At 54.2% G+C, this 25,827-nt stretch overlaps 1 protein-coding gene across 3 annotated transcripts in view; it reads left to right on the top strand.

The window, feature by feature from the left end:
- The window catches only part of CARS1 (cysteinyl-tRNA synthetase 1), a 37,388-nt gene extending 12,169 nt beyond the window's left edge, over positions 1–25,219 (top strand). For all 3 annotated transcript variants that reach the window (XM_031942516.1, XM_031942515.1, XM_031942517.1), the window contains 21 exons: positions 7,394–7,485; positions 7,799–7,887; positions 8,166–8,262; positions 8,641–8,739; positions 8,964–9,113; positions 9,344–9,484; positions 9,829–9,917; positions 13,197–13,318; positions 14,747–14,859; positions 15,316–15,444; positions 15,559–15,688; positions 16,402–16,505; positions 16,674–16,771; positions 17,206–17,395; positions 17,660–17,728; positions 18,421–18,502; positions 19,705–19,785; positions 20,023–20,090; positions 21,906–21,965; positions 22,219–22,302; positions 23,253–25,219. In XM_031942516.1, coding sequence (XP_031798376.1) covers positions 7,394–7,485; positions 7,799–7,887; positions 8,166–8,262; positions 8,641–8,739; positions 8,964–9,113; positions 9,344–9,484; positions 9,829–9,917; positions 13,197–13,318; positions 14,747–14,859; positions 15,316–15,444; positions 15,559–15,688; positions 16,402–16,505; positions 16,674–16,771; positions 17,206–17,395; positions 17,660–17,728; positions 18,421–18,502; positions 19,705–19,785; positions 20,023–20,090; positions 21,906–21,965; positions 22,219–22,302; positions 23,253–23,414 — 2,249 coding nt within the window. In that variant the 3' untranslated portion in view covers positions 23,415–25,219. The remainder of the gene's footprint in view (positions 1–7,393; positions 7,486–7,798; positions 7,888–8,165; positions 8,263–8,640; positions 8,740–8,963; positions 9,114–9,343; positions 9,485–9,828; positions 9,918–13,196; positions 13,319–14,746; positions 14,860–15,315; positions 15,445–15,558; positions 15,689–16,401; positions 16,506–16,673; positions 16,772–17,205; positions 17,396–17,659; positions 17,729–18,420; positions 18,503–19,704; positions 19,786–20,022; positions 20,091–21,905; positions 21,966–22,218; positions 22,303–23,252) is intronic.
- Positions 25,220–25,827: the final 608 nt, after the last annotated feature.

The raw sequence follows: 25,827 nt of genomic DNA, 5'->3' as shown, positions 1-25,827 counted from the left end.
TATTTCTTAGCCAACACCAAATGGTTTTGGTGACTGCTGCTTCATGATATAGTTTTAGCTCTGGTACAGCCAGGCCTCCTTCTTTTGCTTTTCTCTTCATTAATTCCTTTGGAATTCTTAACCTTTTGTTCTTCCAGATGAATTTTGTTATTTTTTTCTAGGTCAGTAAAATAGTTTCTTGGGAGTCTGATTGGTATAACACTAGATAAATAGATTCGTTTATGTAGTATTGTCATCTTTATTATATTTGCTCAGCCTATCCAAGAGCACTTAATATTTTTCCAGTTGCTTAGATTTGATTTTATTTGTATGGAAAGTGTTTTGTAGTTTTGTTCATATAATTCCTGACTTTCCTTGGCAGATAGATTCCCAAATATTTTATACTATCGACAGTTATTTTAAATGGAATTTCTCTTTATATCTTTTGCTATTGGATTTTGTAAGTGATGTATAAGAATGCTGATGATTTATGTGGATTTACTTTGTACCTTGCAACTTTGCTAAAATTGTGAATTGTTTCTACTAGTTGTTTAGTTGATTCTCTAGGGTTCTCTAAGTATACGATCTTATCATCTTCCAAGAGTAATAATCTGATTTCCTAATGACCGACTCTAATTCCTTTAATCTCTTTTTCTTTTCTCATTCCCAAAGCCAACATTTCCAATACAATATTGAATAGTAATGGTCATAGTGGGTAACCTTGTTTCACCCCTGATCTTATTGGGAATGTTTCTAGTTTGTCCCCATTATGCGATGTTGCTTTCTAAATTATATATTGGAGAATTTGTAAGAATTGTAAGAGCTATGCTCTGCTGGACATGTGGTACAAATTCTGTAAAATTGGATCCAAAGTTATTTAGATATTTAGATATTTAGATATTACCTATATTCAGAATCTCTTGCTTTCTCCCTTCAATAAAGTATATGAGGCAGAGTTTATAAAGTTTTATAGAAAGTTTTTAAAAACAAAGGACAAGAATGGTTGCTTGTAAAAGCAATTGATAGGAACAAAAGGGCAATAAGAAGTTTGTATTGGTATTTGGAAGAGTCAGGTTTGTGGGCCTGTGCTGGTGATAACCTCAGGTGAAAAGGCAGTCATTCTTCAGGTAGAATCCACCACTTGACCCTTTCCTGGCTTGTGTGAATTTGGAAACTTCTTAAGTAATTGACTTTGAATGGGGTATCCAGCTAGAATCTCCCAAGCTAGAGGAAAAAATCCACCTGTGAGGCAATAGTCAGTGATATTTTATCAGTCTCCCTTTGAGTTTCAAATTGAGCAATTAAGTTTTCTGCTAAACATCTGGCCAATTTTCCCTTTGGGGATTTATGTGGGATTGATCTCATATCAATATCATGTTTCCTCCCAAACTGACTTCCTTTGTGTCAGCTGACTCTGATCCACATCTTTTTCATGTGTTCCTTAGTTCCACCTCAGATTCTTCCCATGAGGCATTTAAGCCCAAATGAGACAGCCCAGTACCTGACATGATGGAGTTTATTAGAAATATCTCGACAGATTTGAGAGAGATGAGTGGAATGCTGGCCTGGGATTGAGCATACTTGCATATGACACTATCTAGTCACCTCTGGGCAAGTCACTGACCTTCTGTAGATATTATTGTCTCATATCTAAAACTGGAGTGGGGGCAGAGAAAAAGAGAGAAAGGGAGAGAGAGAGACAGAGCAGAGACAGAGACAGAGACAAAGGAGGAAGTGAGGTAGAGAGGAGTGAGGGAGGGAGACAGACAGAGAAACTGTTCACCTCGGTGAGACATGAGAAAGGTGATTAGTTCCTTTTTTGACAGCAATAAGGTAACTTGTCCCACATCTGAATCACATAGAACAGTGGGCAGATCTAGAACTAGGTCAGGCAGAGTAAAAACAGAAAGGGAGAGAGGGCACCAAGCTTCACCATTGCCTGTGATGGAGGAGAGGGGAGTGATGTGGGGAGTTAGGGCAGCAGACACTGCAGAACCAGGGGGGGGGGTGGGTAGGGGCCCTGAGGGCAACATGTCCATGCAGAGATTGGCCAAGAATGGTACAGGGCTTCAAAGGAGGCCATTCCTTCTGCTTTCCTTCTTAGGTCAGGGCGAGCAGCCATCTGCTGTTTTCCTCCTAGGGCCAACCACACTTGAGGCCCACACCACCCCTCCCAGGCAAGCTCTTCTCTCTGCAGCCTCAGGGATGCTTCAGTCCCAACAGAGGAGACCCTGACTGCCAGGACTATGGGGAGAAGCTGCCTTTTCTTGGAGGGAGGATGCAGCTGGGACTGGTCAGAGTGAAGAGAGGGATCGCATTTCTGTGCCCTCCTGCTTAGTCATTCCTTGGACCAAGTTTGCCTTGGTCCTCCCTTCCTACCTTCTCTATGGCATGGCTCATTCAGAGGAGGAACCAGGCTGCTTCCATTCAGGGAGTGACTCAGTGCTAAGCAATCAGATGCTTTGAAATGAAGCCATTGTCCCTGGGTGTAGATGGAGAGACTTTGATACTCCATAGACATCTAAGGAGAGGAAAAGAACTTCTGTCTTAGATTTAGATTTGCTGATTCAACTGCCCTTTGAGACAAATCGCCTACTCTCTCTCCAGATTTCCCATAGTAAGGGACATGTGTTCTTTGCTCCTGTCCTGCTGCTATTCCCATGTGGAAAGTAGCTTTGGTTGGACATCTTTGTACCAGCTACTCTGACAGCCTCTTCTGCTTCGCCTCCTCTGATGCAGTGGCCGAACACCAACATTCCAGCAAATGTGTCCAGATATGAGGCAAATATTTCCTCCTGATTTCCTGAGGTCCAAAGTCCAAGGAGTCGACCTGACTGTGAGCAAGGAAATCTTCTTCATCAGCAAAGGAACTATTACCCAGAAAAGTGGTACAGGCTTTGGTACAAGTTTTGGGTCATTTTACTAGCAAGGAGGTGTGGACGATGTGTAGACTGAGTGACAATTAAAATGCCTAAACTCCTAACAAAACAGTTTCTTAGATCCAGAAACAAAATCGTGGCATTTTAGTACAAACTTGTTCTGCCTACACCTGCCTCAATACCAGTGTTCCCTTGGATTATTGAGGGACTGGGTTAATAGGTAGATTCCTGAACTCGGAATCAGGAAAATCTGGGTTCAGTTTCTGCCTCTTACTAAATGTGTGACTCTAGTCAGTTAATGAAGCTTCTTTAAGCCTTTCTGATCCTAATGTCCAAAATGGGAAAACCAATCGCATCTATATTCTAGCTACAATGGGGGAGCACAGTCTTGTGACAGATCATTCAGAGGCTTGGGGAGGCTGCTTCTCCCTGGGTCTGATGGACTGGAGAACTTTATGTGCCCACCTCAGAACATGGGCAGGGATTCCTTGAGTGAATCTTTTTTGTGTAATGGGCTGAAAATGAGCAGAGGCCGGAGCACTTAAGGTTAATTACCAATTGGATAATACTCTATTAATATATGCTTGGAGAAAGAATGGCCCTGCCCACTCTCTGTGCAAGCTTGATCTGTTATATAAGAGATTGGGTGGAGGATTTAGGGGCTGGAGTGAGAAAGCCAGAGTCATTCCTGGCCAGATTCCTTTCACTTCGTATAGCCATTCCGTTCACATCCAAAAAGAATAAAGATGGAGGACTTTTGCTGATCCTGACTCCGGCTGATTCTAACATATCCAGGGCGCTAATGCGAGCATCACATTCTTGGCTTCTGATGAAATTTTTTTTAAATAGTGTCCATGCTCTGCATTGGTACAAGACAGGACACATAGTGGACGCAGTAAGGAACTGCCCACTTTCAAGCTGTCAGAGTGATATGTAAACCTTGTTAGTTATAATTAACAACTTTTACCAAACCGCCTTTCAGAAATCCAGCTTATGAAGGAACACTTCACTAAGCAATTTCTAAGCCCCTTTCGGATCTCCTGCTGGCTGCTCCTTGGATCTCTCTCCCTGGGTTAAACCTTCCTCTGCTGGGTCCAGATTTCTAAGTCGGTTTCTATGCTCCCCTTACTCTCAGCAAGAATCACAGGAATATAGTGTCCTTAAATACTTGCAACAATAAAATAAAGAACAACGAATGAATTAGGTATGCAGTTAAAGATGGAAAAAGAACAAACTGACAATCCCCGTCAAATTAGCCAATTATTCATCTTATTGAGAACTTCATTGATCATCTGTTAGACCACCCAAAGTCATTCTGTATCCACTTGTGACCCATGTAGAGCTTAATTCTAAAAAATAAAGGAAATCAGATCACTAATGCTAAAAATGAAGTGTTAACTACCACTAATGAAGATGAAATGAAATTCATTATGAGAGTTATTTTATCCAATTATACGTCAATATATTTAGCAATTTAAGTAAAATGGAAGCATATTTACAAAAACAAAAATTATCTAAATTAGTAGAAATAGAACATGTATATACATGCATTTTATGTATGTATATAACATATGTGTATAATACATATTATGTTATTATTACATATTATATCTACAATATTATGTACATATATATGTGTATAAATATTTTTTACCTTTAATTTTTAAAATAGTATTTTATTTTTCCAAATACATACAAAGATAGTTCTTAACATTCATTCCTGTAAATCTCTGTGTTCTAACTAAATTCTTTTCCCTCTCCTCCAACCCCCAGAATAGGAAGCCATCTGATACAGGTTCACCGTGTCCAGTTCTAATTTGTTATTTAATTGGGGATTAAAAAAAAATTTTTTTTTAGCTTTTTTAGTTATATATTCAACTTATTGATCTTCTCTTTGTTTTATTCATCTAAGCATTTAGAGAGAGAAAAGTTTTTTTCATGATTTGTTTGACTCACTCATTCTTTAGGATTAGATTATTTCCAATTTTTAGTCGCTTTAATATTGTAATTTTTATTGCATCATGATCTGAAAAGGATGCATTTAATATTTCTGCCTTTCTGCATTGGATCATGAGGTTTTTATGCCCTAATCCTTGGTCAGTTTTTGTGTAGGTGCCCTCTACTGCGGAGAAAAAAGTATATTCCTTTCTTTCCCCCCAATTCCACTGAGTTAACACCTTGTTGTAAGAAGCCTTGCCTCAAATATATTTCTGGCCCGTGATATCAAGAGTTACAACTATCATCTTCCCATGAGGAAATGTAAACAGTTTAATTTTTCAATAACATTAGAACCTTTTTATGTTTCTCTCGAGTCTTGTATTTGAAGATTGATTTTCTTTTCAACCAAGATTTGATTCTTGGTTATAGTCCAAGCTCCCTTGGACTTCTGGAATATCGTGTTCCAGGCTCTCCAGTCCTTTAATGTAGAAGCTGCTAAGTCCAGTGTAATCCCTAACTGGCTCTTCCATGTTTGACTTGTTTCTTTCTGATAACCTGCAGCATTTCCTCCTTGGCCTGATAATTCTGGAATTTGGCTACAATATTCCTTGGAGTTTTCATTTTGGGGTCTCTTTCAAGAGGTGATTCTTTCAATGACTATTTTACCCTCTGGTTCTTGGAAGTCAGGACACTTCTTGATTTCTTGAAAGATGCTATATACATAATTCTCTTTTTTTGATCTTGGTTGGCAGGTTAGTCCAATAATAGTTAAATTACATCTCTTGGATCTACTTTCTAGGTCAGTTGTTTTTCCCTACTTATATTTATTTTTTTTTTATTTCATTTGATTGAATAAAACCATTAATTTCCATATACATTGGTAATTTTTAAGGAATACTTTTTCTTCAGTTAGCTTTTATGCCTCCTTTTCCATTTGGCCAATTCTACCTTTTAGGGAGTTGTTTTCGGCAGTGATTTTTTTTTTTCCAATTTGGTTAATTTCACTTTTTTTAAGTCAGTTTTTGTCCTTCCTTTTCCAGGCTGTTGACTCTCTTTTGTGTACCTCTTATCTGAGCTCCCTTTGGAGCTCTTCGGAGGAGACTTTTTGAGCTTCAGACCATATTTCTTTTGAGTTTTTGCTTGAGGGTATTTTCTTCTCTTCTCAGCTAGTGTTTTGATCTTCCCTGTCATCATGGTAGTTTCCCACTTTTTTGCTCCTGTTTTGGGGTTTCTGTAGCTTTTAAAGTTGGGCTTTGCCCCTGAGCTTGTGCTGGGGGCCAGGGGTGGCCTAATTGTGCCTGATGTTGCCTGGTTTGGAGGCTGGTGATTTGCCTTTTGCACTGTGTCTGGGGGCTTGACCCCTGGCCTCCTGAGCCAGAACTATGGAGCTTCACTTCTGTGCCATGAGTTTCCCAGTCCATGTCCCTTTTACCCAAGTGAGACTGACCTTTCCTCAAGATGGGAAGTTGTTTCCCTCCATCTTTTTGCAGGTCCTGCGTCCACATCGAAGCTTGATTTAATGCTTCCAAAGGACACTAGGAGTAGCTCAGGCGACGTCCTGCCTTCTCTTGGCTGCATCAGCTCTGCTGTCCACCTGAGGGATTCTCCGGGGTGGCCGTTTGGGGTAGTTTGCATGAGGAGAAGCAGCCGCCATGAAAATGAAGGGCTCCCCCCCCTCCCTGGCAAGTGCTCCATCCCGGCCAGAGGAGGACAGCAGGCGGGTCCTTTAAGGGAGTGGGTTCCCAAAGCTGGCTGTGGTTGAGGCTGGTGGAATTAGCAATGAAAGCAGCTTGCTCCCCTCCCCCCTTCTGCTCACTCTTTCTGGTTCCATTTTGTGATTCTTCAAATTGATAAAAATGAGATACAATTTAAAAAATGGCTTCCTTCTATGCCTGCGCCCCGTGAAGTTAGAGGCCGCGGGCCTCACCCTGGGTCAGGAGGCCAGTCTCTGCTGCTATGAGCAGGGAGGGAGGTGAGGCCCCGGCTGAGTGACTCCGGCCCGACTTCCATCTCCAAGCTTGGCCTTGGAGGAGCTTAGACTTTGGTTTTTCCCTTAGTTTCTTGGGTCCCGGCCGGTCTTGGAGAGGAAGGCCTTGAACCCTGGCCACCGACAGAGCTCTGAGGGGGGCTCTCTACAGTCAGGAGTCCCCCCCACCCCTCAAAGCAAGAGGTTAAAGTGTCTTTATGAAAACAGACAATTCCGTTAAATGCTAATTTATTTGAGTTTGGCCACATGAGCCGTTGCTACCTGGAGGGAGCGACCAATGGCAGCCCAGGAACTCCCTGTTTAATGGTGTGCCATCGATGGAGACTCCTTCCCAATTGGTGGGAGAGGGCTCGCATTTCCATGAGTTTTCTCCCATGGTGCTTGTGGAAGGACTGAAAGCAGAGCTGCAGAACCGAGGCCGGGCCCAGCTCCTCTGGGACGAGAACCCAAGGTGGGCACCCGCCAGGAGCCGGCCCGCTGCCCAGAACGAGCCTCCTCATCCTCCGCCGCAGAAAATTCGATTTCCTTCCCAAAAGGAGGCGGGCCCCGAATGTCGAGGGTGCCCGGGGAGGGAGCGACGGGGCTGACACCGTTCTGGTTCCCTTTCCAGGTAAGGGCCGACGCGCCCAGCCTCAGTGGTCACCTCCGGCAGGAACCGAGCCCTGTAAACTCCGCCTCTACAACAGCCTGACCCGCACCAAGGTGAGCCGCCAGAGGGCCCGTCCCACTGTGTCCCCCGCAGCCTGGCAGGAGAATGGCAGGAGCCCCCGGCCGTGCCCCCCTGGGCATCCCCTCCCCTGCCTTTTCTCTGGGGGCTCAGGGAGAATCCCTGAAATCCGAAACTGCGCCACGAGGCTCCCCTAGGAACTGAGATGACAGCAAAGGCGAACGCGGCCCCTGCCCCACAGGGCAGGAGGGGGGGAAGGTCAGCGGGGAGGGCCGGTGGCTGAGTGGGCCCCTGTGCCCGGCCCTGGGGGCTCAGCCCCTTCTGACTGGGCTGTCCTTCCCAACAAAGGACGAGTTTGTGCCCCAGCAAGGAAGGAGAGTGACCTGGTACTGCTGCGGCCCCACCGTTTATGATGCCTCCCACATGGGCCATGCCCGGTAGGCCCTTGCACTGGCTGTGGGGGGAGGGGGAGGTAACAGTGACCCGGAGCCAGGGAGTGGAGGGTGCTTCCGGTCAGCCGGGGCAGGAGGAGCGGCCCCTCCCCGGGGTGGAGGAGTCACCCCCGGCTGGTCATTGTGGCCTGAGCCCTTTCCCCATGGGACCCTAAGCCTCAGTGAGGGGTCAGACCTGGAGGTGCGAGGGAAGGGGGGCTGGGGCCCCTGGGCCGCGGTCAGCGCCCGGCTCGAGGCAGACTTTGGCCCTCGGGCGCCCGCAGGTCATACATCTCCTTCGACATCCTGAGGCGCGTGCTGCGGGATTACTTTAAATACGACGTCTTCTACTGCATGAACATCACGGATATCGATGACAAGGTGAGGGGGGGAAAGGTTGACCTGGCTGGGGGTGGGGTGGGGGGGGAGGGCTTCATCAGCCTTGGGAAGGGGCGCAGAGCAGGGAAGGGGCCCCAGGCCTTGGGGCCTTGGAGGCCAAGCCCTTCACCCCGTCCCAATGGCAGGCTCCCACCTCGCTGCTTCCAGGGGGCTCGGGGCCTGTCTCAGCCCTTGCCCAACATCAGAGCCCACGGTCCTTTTTTAAATGCCTGCTGTATGCCAGGTGTATGCAGAGACGAACCTGCATCAAGGCTTGGGGAGGGGGGAGAGTATCCTTAGTTGGCTCTTCGGGTCACCGGGTCCTCGGGTCACTGGCTCTTTGGGTTCTGTGGGTCACCAGCTCACCTTCCCTGCCCACAGATCATCAAGAGAGCTCGGCAGAACCATCTCTTCGAGCAGTACCGGGAAAAGAAGCCGCGGGCCACCCAGCTCCTCGAGGACGTGGCGGCGGCCCTGGAGGTGTGTGTGCGGCGCGGTGGTGGGGAGGCTTCCTCCCTGCCGGGCGGGGCCGGACGCCCATACCCCACTCCCTCGTAGCCCCCTTTTGCGGGGAGCGTCGTCGTCCTGGGGTCCGGGCCAGTCACCCGCGGAGGGCCACCTCGTGTTTCTCAAGAAAGGGAGTGGGGGTCTCTATGCTCTGGGGGCAGAGTGTCTGCATCTGGCTGCTCCTCCATCTCCCTCAGCCCTTCTCTCTCAAGTTGAGTGCGACCACCGACCCCGACAAAAAGCAGATGCTGGAACGCATTCGGGACGCCGTGCAGCTGGCGGTGGAGCCGCTGGCGCGCACGGTGCAAAGCCACGCCCCGGGAGACGAGATCAACGCCTGTGCCGAGGTGGGCCGAGCCCTCCGCCCCCTCCTTTGTCGCCTCCCCCTAGTCCACCCGCATCCACTGATTAAGCACCTACTATGCGCCGGGCACCTGCCGGCTTTACTGCTCCCTTCTCTCATCCCCCATCCTTGGCCCCAGGGCTCCCTCGGCCATTCAGGCTCAGCCTCCCCTTCCCCCTAACCACACCATGACCCCGGGGAGACCCCGGAGTGACGGCATCTCTGCTCCCCCAGCTCCTGTTGGACAAGGCCAAGGACCTGCTCTCCGACTGGCTCGACGCCCGCCTGGGCTCCCAGGTGACCGACAACTCCATCTTCTCCAAGCTGCCCCAGTTCTGGGAAGCCGAGTTCCACAGGGACATGGAGGCCTTGAATGTGAGTCCGGGTGGGGCGGGGGTGGGGGGGGTGAGGGCACGAGCCCCTCACCTTCCAGGTGCCTCCTGCTTCTAGGTCGCTGCGATGAGGGCTGCGCCCCAGGGGGCTGCTGAGAGCTGGGGGCAAGGGAGAAAGTCCGGCCCGGGGAGGGGGCAGTGGGGAGAGGAAACTGGATCCGGACCAGCCCATGGCGGGAGTATGGGGGTGACATTCTGGAGAAGGATCTTGATTGTGTGGCTCCAGCCGGGGCCAGTGGGGCCATGGGGACACATGTAAGGCCTGGCCTTAAAGGGCTCTGGCTCTGGCGCTCCGGCCCCCCCAACCCCGTCCTGTGTCCCCTGCAGGTGCTGCCCCCAGACGTCCTAACGCGGGTCAGCGAGTACGTGCCCGAGATCGTGCACTTTGTTCAGAAGATTGTGGACAACGGCTACGGGTGAGCAGCGGGGGGCCAGCCTTGGGCCCCAGCCCCCCCTTGGGCTCCGGGGTGTTCACTGGCTCTGGGGATAAAGTGGGGGTGAAGGTGGGGGCCCTGGCCTTAAGTGAGGGGCTTGCGGGAGCTCCCAGACTCTCCCGAACAACTGCCTGGAAGGGGGTGGCCAGCAGCGGGGCCTTTTCAGGCAGTGCTTGGGTGCCCCCTTGTGGGGCACTGCGTTCTTGCACCCCCAGGTCCTCCCTGCATCCTCTGGGCCCTGGGACACTGACACCGTGGCTTTGGTGCCTTGGCCGACGGGCTGGGCCAGAACCACTCCTCCCTGGGTTTGTCCCCTCAACTTTTATTAAGCTCCTGCTGTATCCCAGGCTCTGGGCCAGAACTTCCCCAGGCCCACTCCTTGTACTTTATTAAGCTCCTGCTGTATCCTAAGCTCTGGGCCAGAACTTCCCCAGGCCCGCTCCTTGTACTTTATTAAGCTCCTGCTGTATCCCAGGCTCTGGGCCATAGCTTCCCCAGGCCCACTCCTTGTACTTTATTAAGCTCCTGCCGTATCCCAGGCTCTGGGCCAGAACTTCCCCAGGCCCGCTCCTTGTACTTTATTAAGCTCCTGCCGTATCCTAGGCTCTGGGCCAGAACTTCCCCAGGCCCACTCCTTGTACTTTATTAAGCTCCTGCTGTATCCCAGGCTCTGGGGACAGAGGCAGAAGTGAAGCACTCGGGGGTGGGGGGGTGCAGCACCCCCGTACATCAGCACCTACAAGGTACACCCCAAGAAGCTCCCAGGCCCTTGGAGCTGGGCAGTCCTCCCCCAGAGGGTGGGATTTAGATGAGTCTGGAGGAGCCTCACCCAGGAGGCTGGGAGGGCCTCGAAATGCAGATGGGGCCCAGTAGGTCACAGGTGGAGAGTGCCCGGGACCACATGGGCAAGAGCCCTGAGGCCCAGCAGCTCCTGGCTCATACCTTCAGTGGTTTGGAGCCACAGGATTGATGGGACGTGTGCGCTCTCTAGTGGTGGGGAGGAGGGATAAGCACGACCTGAGGCTTTTCTAGCAGCCAGGGAAAGAGGGCGGAGCCAGACTGTGGGTGACTGAGAGCATCAAGGATGACGCCCTCATGGCTGTACCCTTGGCAGGGAGAAGGGAGTTGTCACGGGCCCAAGACGCTGGGTTAGTGGGAAGTGCGACGGAGCTCACCCGCACCTGGGCACCAGAAATCCAAGAAAACGCAAGACATAGCTCAGGAGAGGGGGGCAGAGAGCTCGGGAGGTACCGGAGGTGGGGGCTGGAGCATCCCAGCACACAGAAACTGCACAAGGACTGAGGCTGCACCAGAAATAGAAACCCCAGAACAAGGGTGGGGGGAGCCTCCACCTCTGTGCCGGAGGGAGGAGCCCGGTCACAGATCCCATGAGAACTGAGGAGGGGATCTTCAGTTAAAAAACCAAATCAAAATGATCAATGAAAAATAAAAACCAGAAAAACAAATTGAAGATTCCCAACAAGCTAGACCGGAAAGTGTGAACTTCAAAGGAGAGAGTCAAAAAATTGGAAGCTACATTTTTTTGGAATGAAATAAAACTAAGCTGCCTTTTTTAACGTCACTAACTTTAGATGAACCATTAACTTGTTTTTTATAAAACGCAAAACATTTCCAACTTCAAAAATGAAATGTGGGCAGCTAGGTGGCGTGGAGGAGAGAACATCAGCTCTGAAGTCAGGAGGACTCGTTCAAATAAACACTTATTTCTGGCTGGGTGACTCTGGGCAAGTCAGTCACTTAATCCCAATTGACTCAGCCAAAAAAAAAAAAATGCATTTACAACTAATAAATAAAAGAAGTTATTTAGGAACCATTTTGCCCACTTATATGCCGGTAAAACTGGCAATCAAATGAAATAGGCAAATATTTACAGAAAAATTAACAGAACAAGATGTAGGGGATTTAAATAATCTTAAATGAACAAGCCACAAATGAACTCCCAAAGAAACAAACAGCTTGACTTGGCACCATCTCAGGGGTGCCTGGTAGAATTCAGAAAGGAGAAGAGAAAGAATATGTAGTCCAGATTTTAAGGCAGAAAGGAAGCAGAGAAAGAAACAGATCTTTAAGTCCAGAACACCTTTTGTTCTATGATGTGTTGTGAATAGTCCCCTGCCCTCTCTTGGTGTGGCAATGCTGTCCTGGAGGTCGCCCACAGTGCGCCCTTCTTGGAGAAGATGCACGTACTTGGACCTCTCAAAAATTTCCTTGACTTATTTGAAAACCTTGCTTCTCGGTTTCAGCAAAATTTATGCACTTGGGTCACAAAATCTCACCGACCATTTCAGAAGATACTCAAACTGGCAAAATCTTAAAAGCTCCAAGAACTGATTCCGATCAGATTGAAAAACATTGATTTCTGCAACTTGTGTATCTAGGTTATATGTGCAGTTTGGCGGGAATACTCGGTTATCTCGTAACTGCTGGTTATGAACGTTTCTAAATGTAGAAAGTCTTCGACGTTGGCGTCCTTTGTCACTCTTGGTCATACAAACTATTTGTGAAGATCTGAATACACGCCTAACAAAGGTGGAATTAGGACCACCTATTTCTATAAGAAATTGTTCTTTTGTAATTTTGTCACTGACCGTTGTTTTTTTTTTTCTTTCTTTCTTTCTTTTTTTTTTTTTAACATAGCTTTTTATTTACAAGTAACATGCATGGGTAATTTTACGGCAGTGACAATTGCCAAACCTTCCGTTCCAATTTTTCCCTTCCTTCCCCCCACTCTCTCCCCCCAATGGCAGGTTGACCAATACATGTTAAATATGTTGAGGTATAAATTAAATACAATATATGTATACACGTCCAAACAGTTATTTTGCTGTACAGAAAGAAATGGACTTTGAAATAGTGTCCAATTAACCTGTGAAGGAAATCCAAAATGCAGGCGGACAAACATAGAGGGATTTGACTCCTGTTTTTCTAGGCAAAAATAACCTTATCCTGTGAGACAATAACTTTAGGAGTTGGTTGACTCCTCCAGGGAGGATGGTTGAGGAGAGGGTGAGAGGCTGAAGTTGGTGCTCACCCCTGCCCCAGACCAGACCCCATGTGGGCCCCGAGGTTCAGGTTAGGGAGGACTCCCTGCATCCCAAGCAGCGTCATGCTGGTGATCCGTAGCTGCAGGACATATAGGATCATAGAGGGACAGAGCAGGAACTGAGCCTGGCCACGGTCATTTGGGACACGCTGCTTTGGTGGGACTGCTCAACCCGTGCTTTGTTCCCTGGTTCCCAGGTACGTGTCCAACGGCTCCGTCTATTTTGATACGGTGAAGTTTGACTCGAGCGAGAGACACTCCTACGCCAAGCTGGTGCCGGAAGCCGTCGGGGATCAGAAGGCCCTGCAGGAGGGAGAAGGTGGGAAGGCCATCCTCCCGGGGGGGCGTCGCTGCACCTGGAGACCACGGGGTGTGCTGGGAGGGGGGCGTCCCTGTGCTGGGAGACCGTGGGGTGTGCCGGGGGTGGGAGGGGTGTCCCTGGACACCCCGGGTGGTTGCACACCTTCTGCAACAGGCAGATGGCGGGAAAGACCCCTCAGGCCTAGACTCGGTGCCTGGCATTTCAGCCTCAGCTGGCCTGAGTGGTGCAGAGGCCTCCAGGGTGACCAGAGGGGAGAGTCAGCATTGGGTGGGACAGTGGCTCCACGTGGGTCTGGCCCACGGTGCTCAGGGCAGTCAGCAGCAGGCCAAAGTCCGCCCCCCTTCTCTCCCCCCCGCCTCCCCGACCCGTCAGGTTGTTCTCAGCATCTGAGCCAGGCCCGGCTGCCCCCGAGGGCCGGGGTCCTCCATGTTGTCAGTGACTCCGCTCTCCTTGCTTCCTTCCCTTTGCCTCGGCTCGCACAAGCCCCCCTATTTTTGGGTTCTTTATATGGGTCATTTCTTCCTAAGGCAGCGGCTCCCCAGCCTCCCCTTCTGAGGGAGGCTTTGACCTCCGTGGCCAGGCCTGGGGAGTCTCCTCCCTGACTCACTCTCAGCCTGGCCAGGCCCCTCCCCCCCTCCAGCAGGACGTCCAGCCTGGGCCCGACCCGCTGTGCTGCCGCTTAGCACCACACGAGGGCACCGTTGGGCCGGCGTTTTTGCCTGCTGGGGACCTTTCCCCCTGGGCCCCTCTGGGGCGCTCGGGCCACACTGGGCTCCTCACAGGCGTCTGTGGAACTCCTCACTGATCCTGGGCCGGGCTCACCAGGCCTTCCCGCAGCCCTCGGAGGGTCCCCTTGTCTGTCACTTTGGAGGCCCGGGTGGGCGTCACTAGGAGGGCTCTCGGGGGCTGCTCCTGGTCCTTGTGGCCGCCTCTGCCCTGGGGGTCGGGCCCAGCTCTGAGGTCCAGCTCTCAGTTCGGTCCTTTGGGAAATGTCCCGGAGCGACTGGGTCGAGGCTGGGCCGTTATTTGCAGGCCCGATGCTGCTTGTGGCCTTGGACGACATTGAATGGGCCTTGTGTCCTCCCTCCCTCTGACTGTCCCCTTCATCCCCTCACTCCTCCCTCCACACCTCATTTACTCCAAGAATCACATCGCTATGGCGACCTGACCTTGATCTGGGCCCGCCCCACCCCCCAGCCCCAGTCCTTGGGTCCCCGCGGCCATTCCCCAGCCCCGAACAAGGCCCGTCAGGGGAGCGTCCGGGGCTGGCCCCCTCACAAGGCAGGGGAGCCGCTCGGTTACCCGGAGCCTGCTTGCGGCTGCTCGGGCCACCTTCCTGCCGTGCGCTGGAGCAGCCCCAGGACCCCTGGGTCCCCGAGCTCGGGGCCTGGCCCCCTAAGCAGCCGTGGCCCTCTGCATTCGCAGGAGACCTGAGCATATCCGCGGAGCGCTTAAGCGAGAAGCGCTCGCCCAATGACTTTGCCCTCTGGAAGGCCTCCAAGCCCGGGGAGCCGTCCTGGGAGTGTCCCTGGGGGAAGGTAAGCCGCAGCCCCGGGACCCTGTGGGGGGGTGACCCTCAGAGACTGCGTCCCCGGGGAGGGCCGATGTGCTCTGGGGCACGTGCTTAAGAAAACGAAGGTGAAGGTTTTGAGCGCGTAATTGGAAATAACGTATTAATTACGTTAGATTTTAACATCCATTTTTAAAAATTCTGACTTCCAAGTTGTCCCCCTCCCCCGCACGTGCACGTGCATGCCCGGGCAGTACTCTAGGGGCCACAGGGGGTGGGCTCCCGGGTCCGGCCTCAGGCACTTCCCAGCAGGGTGACCGCAGGCCGAGAAAGCCTCCCCCACAACGCTGACGTCGGCCCCCTCGGGTTTGGGCTGGCCCCGGAGAGCCGGGCTCGTGGAGGTTCTGTGAGAAGGGGTGGGCTTGGGCGGGCATGGCCGGGCATGGCCGGGGCCTTTTAACCGGTCACGGTGCTGGTCCCCCAGGGCCGTCCGGGCTGGCACATCGAGTGTTCCGCCATGGCCGGGACCGTCCTGGGGCCTTCAATGGACATCCACGGGGGAGGGTTCGACCTCAGGTTCCCACACCACGACAACGAGTTGGCTCAGTCAGAGGTGAGCGGCCCGGGCGGGGGGAGGGGGTGGGGGGGTCCTGGGGCCCGTGGCTCCTGCCGTTTCCGGTCAGGCCGGGAGCCGGGCCCTCCCTCTGAGCCTCTGCCTCCTGGCCAGGCCTACTTTGACAACGACTGCTGGGTCCGCTACTTCCTTCACACGGGTCACCTGACCATCGCGGGCTGTAAAATGTCCAAGTCCCTGAAGAACTTCATCACCATCAAGGACGCCCTGAAGCAGCATTCAGGTAGGGCCGCCGACTCCCCCCTCGCTGACCTCTCTCCCCTCACTGATCCCCCCTCCCCTCGGCGGCCCTCCTCCCCCACTGGTACTCTGGCCCTGGCACAGCCCCCAGTCCCCTCCTTCCCTGCACTGCTGTAGGGGCCCCTCGGGTGGAGCCTTCCTCTCGTGCACAAGCGCCTGTCTGTCCTCCTCATGCATGAACCCCCAACCGCCATTGCGCGGCATAGACCAGACGGTGCACAGACTGCACAGACCCCCCAGCTCCACTCTCTCCTCCCCCCCTGCCGCTGACCCTTGTCCCACAGCTCCCCCACCACATGGCCCCTCCCCCCCAGACCACACAGTTGTGCCCAGCCATCAGAGGAACGGGTCTGACCAGGCTGCCTCCCCCCCAACTCTGGGATCCCCGGCACCCGCTGGGAGCCCTAGTGAAGGCTCTGAACTCTGAACCCTTCCCGCCCCGGGGGCTGCCTGTCCCCCATCGGGGCCCAATGCCTGCCAGTCCTGCCCCTCCCGTGCAGTCTGATGACCTCGTGTCTGTCCTGTACGAAGTGTTTGTCCATTGGCTTGTGCTCGGTCGCCTCTCCCAGCTCAGAGGCTCCCAGAGCCCCCCGCCCAGAGGGCCCCTCCCCCTGTCCAGCGCTCCCAGTCCCGGGCTTTTCCCCCTTTTCTCCGCGCCCCCGCTCTAACGCCGCCCGTGGCCCGTGTCTGTGACAGCACGGCAGCTGCGCCTGGCCTTCCTGATGCACTCCTGGAAGGACACGCTCGATTACTCCAGCAACACCATGGAGTCGGCCATCCAGTACGAGCGGTTCATGAACGTGAGTGAGCCCCCGCGCCCCTGCAGGGGGTCTGAGAAGGCAGGGAGCGGTCACCGCGTGAGCGCTGCTCCTGGGGTCCCCGGTGGGCTCGGGGGTCCCAGGATCCAGAGGCCTCCAGGGACCGCAGGGAGGCCAGAGCTATAAGGCGCGTGGCTGCTGTTTCCCCAGGAGTTTTTCTTGAATGTGAAGGACATCCTGCGTGCCCCCACCGATGCTGCCGGCCAGTTTGAGAAGTGGGAAGGGCCGGAGCTCGAGCTGAACAGAATGTGAGAAGCCTGCGGGGGAGGGGGGGTTGTGGGGGCTCTGGCTCTCTGGGGGGGTTCCCTCGGCGCAGCTCTGCCGCCTCCCAAAGGTGGTCTCTCTGCCACCGCTCTCTCTCGCCAGCTCGCTGGATCCCTTGTGGCAACTTTGCATCATGGGCCAAACAACCCTGTTTTTCCACACCCCCTCTTTCCGTCCGCGGCAGCTTGTGCCAGGTCACAGAGTGGACGTGCAGGGGCCGTGTGGGCCCGGAGCCTTTGACAGGGCTGATGGCCTAGGGATAAACAGCTGCCAGGGCCCTGCCCTGCTTGTCCCAGGGTGCCCGGGGCAGAGCCAGAGCATCTCGGTGGCACTTCGGGCCCTCTTGGCTGGGTCCCCTGGCGGCCCCCTCGTCCCTGAGGGCCCCGAGCAGCCATCGCCTCTTCTCCCTCCTCACCAGGTTTTACAACAAGAGGGCGGCGGTTCACGAAGCCCTCTGCGACAATGTGGACACGCGCACGGTCCTGGAGGAGATGCGCTCCCTGGTGGGCCAGAGCAATCTCTACATCGCGGCTCGGAAGTCCGCCCGCAAGCTGCCCAACCACGGCCTGCTGGCCAGCATCAGCGCCTACCTCACCCACATGCTGAAGGTGGGCTTCCTTCCCCACCGGCCGCCTCCTCCAGGGGGCAGGGCGGGCCACGGCTGGGAGGGGCTGCAGAAGAGCTCCGCTCATGGCCGCCTCCAGGAAGCGGCCCCGCCCCTCCCGTCTGCATCTGCTCTGGGCTGGGCGCAGCACCAGGGTCCGGACTGGACAAGGGGGCCTGTGCCCAGGGGTGGAGGCGAAGGATGGGGGGGGGCCGGGGGCATAGGAGGCTCCACGCGGCCACTCACGATGCCTTCGTCCCCATCCTAGGTCTTCGGCGTCATCGAGAGCGAGGAGACGCTCGGCTTTCCAGTCGGGGGGAGTGGATCCAGCATGAACGTAAGTAGGAGCTGGGGGGTGTCTGTGGTCTCTGTGGTGGTGACCTTGTCTGTGGCCTGTTGGCAGGAATCATTCCATGCCCATTTCAGTGCTGGGGGCTCCCGAGACCTCTCCTGAACAGCACTGAGGGGCCCGGGGCCTCCAGAAGGACCGGCCTTGGTCTTTACAACCACAAGTGCTGCCTTGGGAGCTGGGCTGGGGCTCGGGGGCCCACCGTAGGCTTGGCCCCAGCCTGGGCACCCGCAGGAACCATGTGTCAGGGAAGGGCCAGAGGCGTCTCTCAGGCCTAACCCCCAAAGGCTGCTGACCACTCAGTGACTGAAGCTGGCCCGGCCACTGAGGAAGGTCAGCGGCCGCTGTCTGAGGTCCTGCCCACTGCAGGGGGGCTCCCGGGACTGAGGGGCCTGGACCCCATAGTCGGTGTGAATGAGGCGGCCGGGAGTCACTGGTAGAGTCAGGGTGGGCCTGGAGTCCTGAGTGCAAATCTGGTGTCGGACTGACCAGCCGGATGACCCTGAACAAATCATTGAACTTCTGCCTCAGTTTCCCTGACTGTAAAGTGGGTTCATAGCACCTCTTGGGCTGTTGCGAGGGTCAAATAAGGATTATTTGTAAAGTGCTCACAGAGCTTGGCATATAGTAGATGCTCAAAAACACTCTCCCCCTTCATCTTTGGACGATGTTTCCTGCAGCTTGAGGCGACCGTGATGCCCTACCTGCAGGTGCTCTCGGACTTCAGAGAGGGAGTGCGCAAGATTGCCCGCGAGAAGAAAGGTGGGGGCTCCGGGGAGGGCTGGAGGAGAGCCGGGGGCGCCCGGGGGAGGCTCTGCTGGGATTTCTCCTTGGTGCGTCCTGGACATTTCTGAGTGAACTGTTCTGATTAAACCTCGGCCTGTTCCTAGTCATAGCTTGGAGGGTTGGGAGGAGCAGAGCTGGTCTGCCAAGCTGGGCAGTTCCTGAGCATTTACTGAGCACCTGCTGTTTACCTGGCGTGCCTGGAGATACTGCAACATCCCAGGGCCCCAGAGTCCCCACATCAGACGCTTCTGGGTGACGACAAGCTGCTTTATTCCTCTAGGCCTCCATTTGCTTGTCTCCTAAATGGGGCTTAGACTCGGTGGTGTCACCGAGCCTAACCCGGCTCCTCTTGGGGGACCTGGGGCCCTTTGGCAGCACTCATTTCTGTGGGCAGGCTCCTGGCAGGAAGGCTGGTAGAGAACCACAGGTTAGCCTGGCCAAAGTGCCCGCCTTCCTGCTATGGAGAATCCTGGCGAGTGGCCGAGGGCCCCCATGCTCGGCCTCTGTCAGAGAAGGGTCGGGGGGCTTAGTGCGTGCACCTGAGGGGTCTGGGAAGGCTCCCTCTGGGCAGGGGCATGGAAGGTCAGAGCCAGTGGGGGCACAGAGTGGGCATCAGAGCTGGCAGGGGCAGAAAGGCCTCTCTGAGCGCTGGTGGGACAGAGCAGTTCGGGATGGGAGGCGCAGAGCCCAGACTCCCAGTGGAGCTTCTCCGGGCCTGGTGTGGCCTGGGGCATCAGGGGTGCCCACATCTCTGCAGGCAGGAGATGGGTCTGGAGGCCCTTTGGGCTGGTGGGAGACAGCAGGTCTCCGGAGGCGCGATCCCCTCAGCCAGGCCTAGGCCGCAGAGGAGGGGTAGCTCGTCCTTTGTCCCGGCCTTTGGGGAGCCCTAGGATAGTGCCCAGGAGGCGGATTGCGGTGGCACTGGCTCAGGTTCCCGTCCAGGGGTGACGGGCGTTTTCTCTGCGACAAGACGAGTCTCCCCTCCTTAGGCCTGGCTCTTTCAGACTCTGAGTCTCCCCCAGCCTCCAGTCCCTCCTCAGAGGGTGGAGATTGGCGCCAGCCCCACGGGGCCAAAGAAAGTGGCTGAGCAGCCACGGAAGGATGGAGGGCGGGAGGGCGAAGGCGGTCGCTCGGTCCCCCCCGGCACCAACCCCAACCCTGTGCTTTCTGTCGCCCAGTCTCCGAGGTGCTGCAGCTCAGCGACGCCCTCCGTGATGATGTCCTTCCCGAGCTCGGGGTGCGCCTGGAAGACCACGAAGGTGAGCGGGGCTTCTGGGGCCAATCCAAGCAACACAGGCTGGGGCAGAAGGGCTGCTGGGAATTCTCTGTAGCAGATTCCCCAGATGACAGCGGCCCCGCCGCTACCTTGGGCGGTTCTGGGGTTCCCCTCCCCCCCGGGGGGGGGGTGTTTCCTCGCTCAGACAGCTCACTCGGAGCCCCTTTGGGAGGGGGGAGGAGAACACTGAGGCTGCTGCGGTGACCTGTGACCTTTGCAGGCCTCCCGACCGTGGTCAAGCTGGTGGACAGAGACACCCTCCTAAAGGAGAGAGAAGAGAAGAAAAAGGTTGGTTTGTGACACCTGGAAGAGGGGAGGGGCTCTGGGCAGGATTTCCGTCGGAAGACATGGGCAGGAAGCAGGGGCCGCGGAAAGAAGAGGCCTGGAAGCGGTCTTTGGGGCAAAGTGACATGGGGGGGTAGAGGGGGCTGTCCAAAACGAGCCCCCTTTGGCTCCAAGGTCAAATGAAGGGCAAATAGTGAAGGTGTCAGTGGGTAGCGTGTCATTCCTGGGGAGCGTAACTTGGGCTGGAAACGCCCTTGCCCGGGCCGGCCCGTGGCTGCTCCATCTCAGCCGCCTCCCAGCTAAGGAAGCTTGCGGGGTAAGGGTCTCTGGCCCTGAGGCACAGGTGCAGGACCCCCACCCCTTTTGGGGCAGTTTGAATGTGGTCATTGCATTTGTTCATAAAATGGGGGAGTCACGCGGTGGAGGCCGTTTTATGGACAGAATGAGGCCTTGAAGGCCGGTCTTTGGCCTTTTTAGTCGTCGTCCCCCGAGCAGGTGCATCACTCCAGTGCATGGTAGCGTCTCCCAGCATGCTCCCATTCTCCGAGGCTGCGGCCCCAGGCTGGGGACAGGGCGCAGCTTGACTAGGCCCGGGCGGGGCCTGGGACATTGTCTCAGTGGAGGGAGGGACCCACAGGCAGCTTCTGAGGGGGCTCCCCCCAAAAGGGAGGCTGCTGCCGAGCGGCCCTGAGCTCCCTGGCCGCACTGACCTGGGCAGCTCCCCGTCCTCTAGAGCGGCCTGAGAGCCCTTCCCGTCTCCTCCTGTTGCCATGGCCGCCCCAGCGCAGGCGCCTCATCCCTGGCCAGGCTGCCTGTGCTTGGGGGCCCCGGGTTGGTCGTAGAGAGCGCCAAGACCAAGGGCCTGAGTTCAGATCCTGCCCGTGACCCCGACTGCCAGAGGCTGGCCCCTGGTTCCCTTTTAACTGTAGCGTAAAGGTCATGTGACTGACTGCCGCTTCCTGGCCTGCCTCCCCTTCTCATTCTCCTCTCCTTTCCCTCCTCCCCCTCCCCCCTTCTCATTCTCCTGTCCCTTCCTCCCTCCTCGCTTCTCTCCTCCCCTCCTCCCTCCCCACCCCCTGCCTTTTCCTTCACTGAGATCAAAGGGGAAGGTCCCTTCCTTCCTCCTCACCTCCTCCCTGCCCAGAGAAGGTTAAACAAAGCTGTTTTCTCCCCCCAGCACAAGAGGCTCCCCTCACTCCCGGGAGCCGCCAGCTCCTCATAGGTACCCTTTCCTTGGGGGGTAGGAGTGCTAGGAAAGCTCCCAGCCTGCTCTGGCCTTGTCTTACTGAGCGCCAGCTGGAAGTCTCCTGTCCTACAGAGACTGACCGGCTTGGGGAAGGCCCCCTTCTTCCCCTTCCCCCTGGACCTGTATCCGAGTGGTAGGTAGGGCCTCCGGGAGGCCCAGGGCAGCCTCCTCTTCCTTGTCCGAGGGTCCCTGGCGTTCAAAGCAGGAAATTCCCAGGGGGCCTCTCTCCCTCCTCTTGTGCTCCAGGCGGGGCTGGGAATTGGCAGTGGGGCCTGTTCTTGAGTCACTTTGATGCTCTTTTAAGTCCCTTCATGAAGCTTCTGCTCAGGGAGCATCGAGTGTTGGCAACAGATGGAATTTCATGACAACAGAGCCCACTGTCAGGAGCCGTGCCAGCGCTCCCAGCCGCGTCCCTGCGTCCGCCTTCCTGCTCCCTGGGGGGCAGTCGGGAGGTGCCTGGGCCGGCAGGATGCCCGGGCCGGGCCAGACAGGCAGGGGCTGCCCTGCTCCCAGGGAGGGGCTCCGGGGACAACTGTGACGAGTGACGTGACTCTTCCCTGTGCCCCCCCCAGGCTGAAGAAGAGAAGAGGAGGAAGAAAGAAGAAGCTGCTCGCAAGAAGCAGGAGCAGGAAGTAAGTTGTTCAAGTGGAGTGACCCCTTGGGGCGAGGGAACTGAAGGGCTGCCCGGGGTGGGCACAGGCCACCTGCCGTGGTCCCTTCGGGCTCCTCCCACTGCCAGGCTCGGCCCATTTCCAGGGAGCAGCCCAGGGGTCGCTCTGCAGGTCCTTTGACCCGAGTAGCTGCTGGTGCCTGTTCTGTTGGCATAATCTCCATGGAAACCCTGGGATTCTATTCTCGGCGGTGACTCGGGTCCTTGCATTCCAGGTGGCCAAACTCACCAAGATGAAGATTCCTCCCAGCAAGATGTTTCTGTCGGAAAGTGATAAATACTCCAAGTTCGATGAGAATGTAAGCAATCTTTCCTCTCCCAAACAGCCGGGCCTAGAGTCATTAAGTCTGGGAAGGCTCGGAGAACCAGCCGAGCTTTGGTCGGGCCAAAGAGGGGCCGCTCACGCGCCACTCGGGCCATTGGTATTTTACCTTTCTCCTGGTCCCCGATTCCCTGCTGCGGTGCTCAGAAAACTTCCTGGTCCCCATAGCAGCAGGGCCTCTCCCACAAGTAGCAAGCCCACCCTCTGGCCCTGAATTTCTGACCCTTCCTTCTCAAGCTTCTTAGAGACCATGGCGGGCCGACCAATGGGAGCCCAGATACCTGCATTTCCCATGTTCCCCAAACAAAATCTCGATTCTAGCAATAGGCCTTCTTTTCCAAGAACATCCAGCCTTCAGATGCTGCCGTGTTGCTGTCTTACCCTGGTTATAACTTTCTAGCCAGTCGACTGGTGTTCAACTCCTTCCCCCTCCCCGGCGCCTTTCTTTGTAGATGAAAGGCCGCTCTGTGGGATGATCCCTTTTTCTTTGATAAGTGAAGGGAGAAAGGCTCAGGCAGGTCAGGAATGAGGCAACAGTGGATGGAGAGCTCGAGTCAAGAAGCTGGGATTCATTTCCCGTCTCTGAGCCATGTGACCCCGGGCAAGCCATCGAATTGCTTGTAACGTCGGCGACGCTAACTCTCTTAAATCGCAGACAGAGTGTTGACTCACATGGGGAGGAGGGGCTTCCCGGAGTTCCCTAACTGATAAAATTACAAGTCGGTCCACAGACACACAGCCAGGCGGGGCTTTATTGACCGTTGGCCAATGTCAGAGCTGACCTGGCCCAAGGCCTCCCCTCCCTGCACGGCGTTGCCTTTTACATGGGCCCCTTGTCAGGCACCTGGGCAGAAAGAGGGCTAGTGTGTATTAAGGTAGCCAATTGTGGATTGTGGTTCTGAAAGCGGTATGCTCTTAACGTTGCAGGGATTTCCCACCCATGACGTCGAAGGCAAAGAACTCAGCAAAGGACAGACGAAGAAGCTGAAGAAACTTTTTGAAAGTCAGGAAAAACTATATAAAGAGTATCTGCAGCTGGTCCAGAACGGCAGCTTCAAATTGGAAGAGAAGGCCGATGGCTTTTCCTGAAGTAATCCGAGGTGAAGGAGCCGTTCCTCTGGGCCTGCTAACACCATCCAGACGACTTCCTGAAGCTTTTGTTGTGTTGAACGTTTCTCTGGTGGCCCAGACTGGAGGCGCAGATGGTGCGGATAGCCAGCGGGCATTGTCCACCACAGAATTCTGGAAATTTGATGGCCCCAAGGACCCTGAAGCTGAGCCAGCTCTCCTCTCCCACGTCGCCTGGGCGGCGCTCCCAGACCATGATGCTCGGTCAGCAGCTCCCAGACGAGGGGCCCCTCGGTGTGCCGGCTTCAGCCGACTGAGAAAACTGTCTCCCATGCTGATTGTTATCCGGCTAATCTGGCTGTGGTCTGAGGTCATCGACCTGAGAGATGTTAGGATGGGAATAAAACGGCCAACAATTGTATAGCAGGACCCACCGAGAGACCCTAAACAAAGGTTTGCCTTTTCAGGCATAATGAATAAATCCTTCAGCAGTTCCGTTGTGTTTCCAGTTGACGATTACACTTCAGAGCGGGCAGCGAGGGAAATGATAGCTCAGCACGGTGGGGGTGGGGGCGTCCGTGCCCAGGCCGCCGGTCAAAAGCCAGGAGGCCTTAAAGGCAAGGGCTGTGTTTATTCGTCAGAAATCCAACACGTCCCTTTGGGCGTGAGTCTGGGTCATGAGGCTCATTAGAAAGAAGGGGAGATTTAGCCTAGGGAAGACTTGGGAACAGAAAAGCTGCATCCAAGTATTTAAAAGGCTGTCCTGTGGAAGGGGACTTTTTTGGTTGGTCCCTAGAAGGCAGAAGCAAGTCCTCAAAGATTCTCTGGATCCTGCCGCTTCCCTTTTCTCCTTTGGTGCTTTGAAAGGGTCATTCTCACCATTGCTCCTCCGTCCCCAGTAGGTGCCAGGCTTCTGGTGATGAGCCTCTACTGTCCCATACTCTGTGATAGCAAAGTCCCGGGAGCCCCGAGAGCAGAAGTCAGCCATTTAGTAAGTGGCTGAGTCAGGGTTCTACTCCAAGTTCCGTGAGAACTCCGGATCCTGTGCTTTTCTCTCACAATTAGGCCGGCCCTCCAACTACAACCGGCTAGGTCCTTTGTGTGCAGGCCCGTGCTCAGGATCCTGACTTTCTGACTTCCTAATATCTAAATCCTGTGCTTTTCTCCCCTGGTTAGGCCGGCCCTCCAACTACAACCACAGGCCCCTTGTGTGCAGGCCTGTACTTGGGCTTCCTGACTTCCTGACATCTTAGAATTTGCATTCACTGTTATAATGACTCCTCTTCACAGGAGTTCAAATCGCCACGTGTCAGGAGAGGCGATGATTAACTGGAGGAGATTCAGAGGGAGCAGTCAGAATGGAGAAAGATCCTGTGTCTATATCATATGAGGATCATTAGAAAGAACAGAGAAGACCTGGGGACATAATAGCTGTGTCCAAGTATTTGAAAGGCTGGCCCATGGAAGCGGATCAGAGTTTTCCTGTTGGTCCCAAGCAGGCAGAAACAAGAACAATGCAGATATGATGTACTTTTAAACTTGATAGGAGAAAATTCCCTGACAATTAGCGCTTTTTAGTTGCTTTAAGAGATGGCTGCTCAGACTCTCTGGAGGTTTTAAGACAAAAATTGATGCCCACTTGTCAGGGATGTTTATAGAGGGGACCCCACAATCGGTTAACAAGTCTGAACTGCTTCCCCATTTACTAGCACTGGGTTCTTCTTGTCCTCAAGGAGCTTTAAGTTCTGTGGGGGAGACAATGTGTAGACATTTGTATAAAATATATGTAGGATATCTCAGACGATACAAAATGACAGAGGTGAGAATCACGAAAAGTTTTATGTAACAAGTGACATAAGCCAAGTTTGGAAGGAAACTAGATGTTTTAGGAGGTGAGAGGGAGGAGGGAGAGAATTCCAGGCATGAGACACAGCTTGGAGGGAGGAAGCGGACTGGGCAAGGAACTCCCAGGAGGCCTGTCACCTCAGCCACTGAAAAGCTTGGTAGGGTGGGCTTGTAGAGGACTGGAATTATTTGTGCCGGTGGATTCAAGCCGTCACAGATTCCGGTAACCTTTTATTTTCTTTATCCAAATGCATATGAGGAAGTATGGTGTGTAAAAAAGAGGTTTGCATGCGCAAGGATCAGCACTTGCCCCAATTCTCTCTCTATCTGAGCATCTGAGTGGAGCTTTTAGCTTTTTAGATTTCTCTCCCACCGGTGTTTTCTCTCCTCCATGAGCACTTCTCACACTTGGGGGCCTCAGGAAATCTTTATCTCTAAATTATTGAGAGCTTTTGTTTGTAGAGATTCTATTGCTATTTAACATGTTAGGAATGAAAACTTTTAGTATTCTTTTGGAAATGGGTTTTGACTTTGCACACCCCCTGAAAGGGTCTCAGGGACTCCCATAAGTCTCTGGGAGGCTGCTCCA

The sequence above is a fragment of the Sarcophilus harrisii genome, chromosome 6, assembly GCF_902635505.1.
Source record: "Sarcophilus harrisii chromosome 6, mSarHar1.11, whole genome shotgun sequence".
Lineage (NCBI taxonomy): Eukaryota > Metazoa > Chordata > Mammalia > Dasyuromorphia > Dasyuridae > Sarcophilus > Sarcophilus harrisii.
Note: the sequence above shows the minus strand (reverse complement) of the source record. Positions and strands in the feature narration are given on the sequence as shown.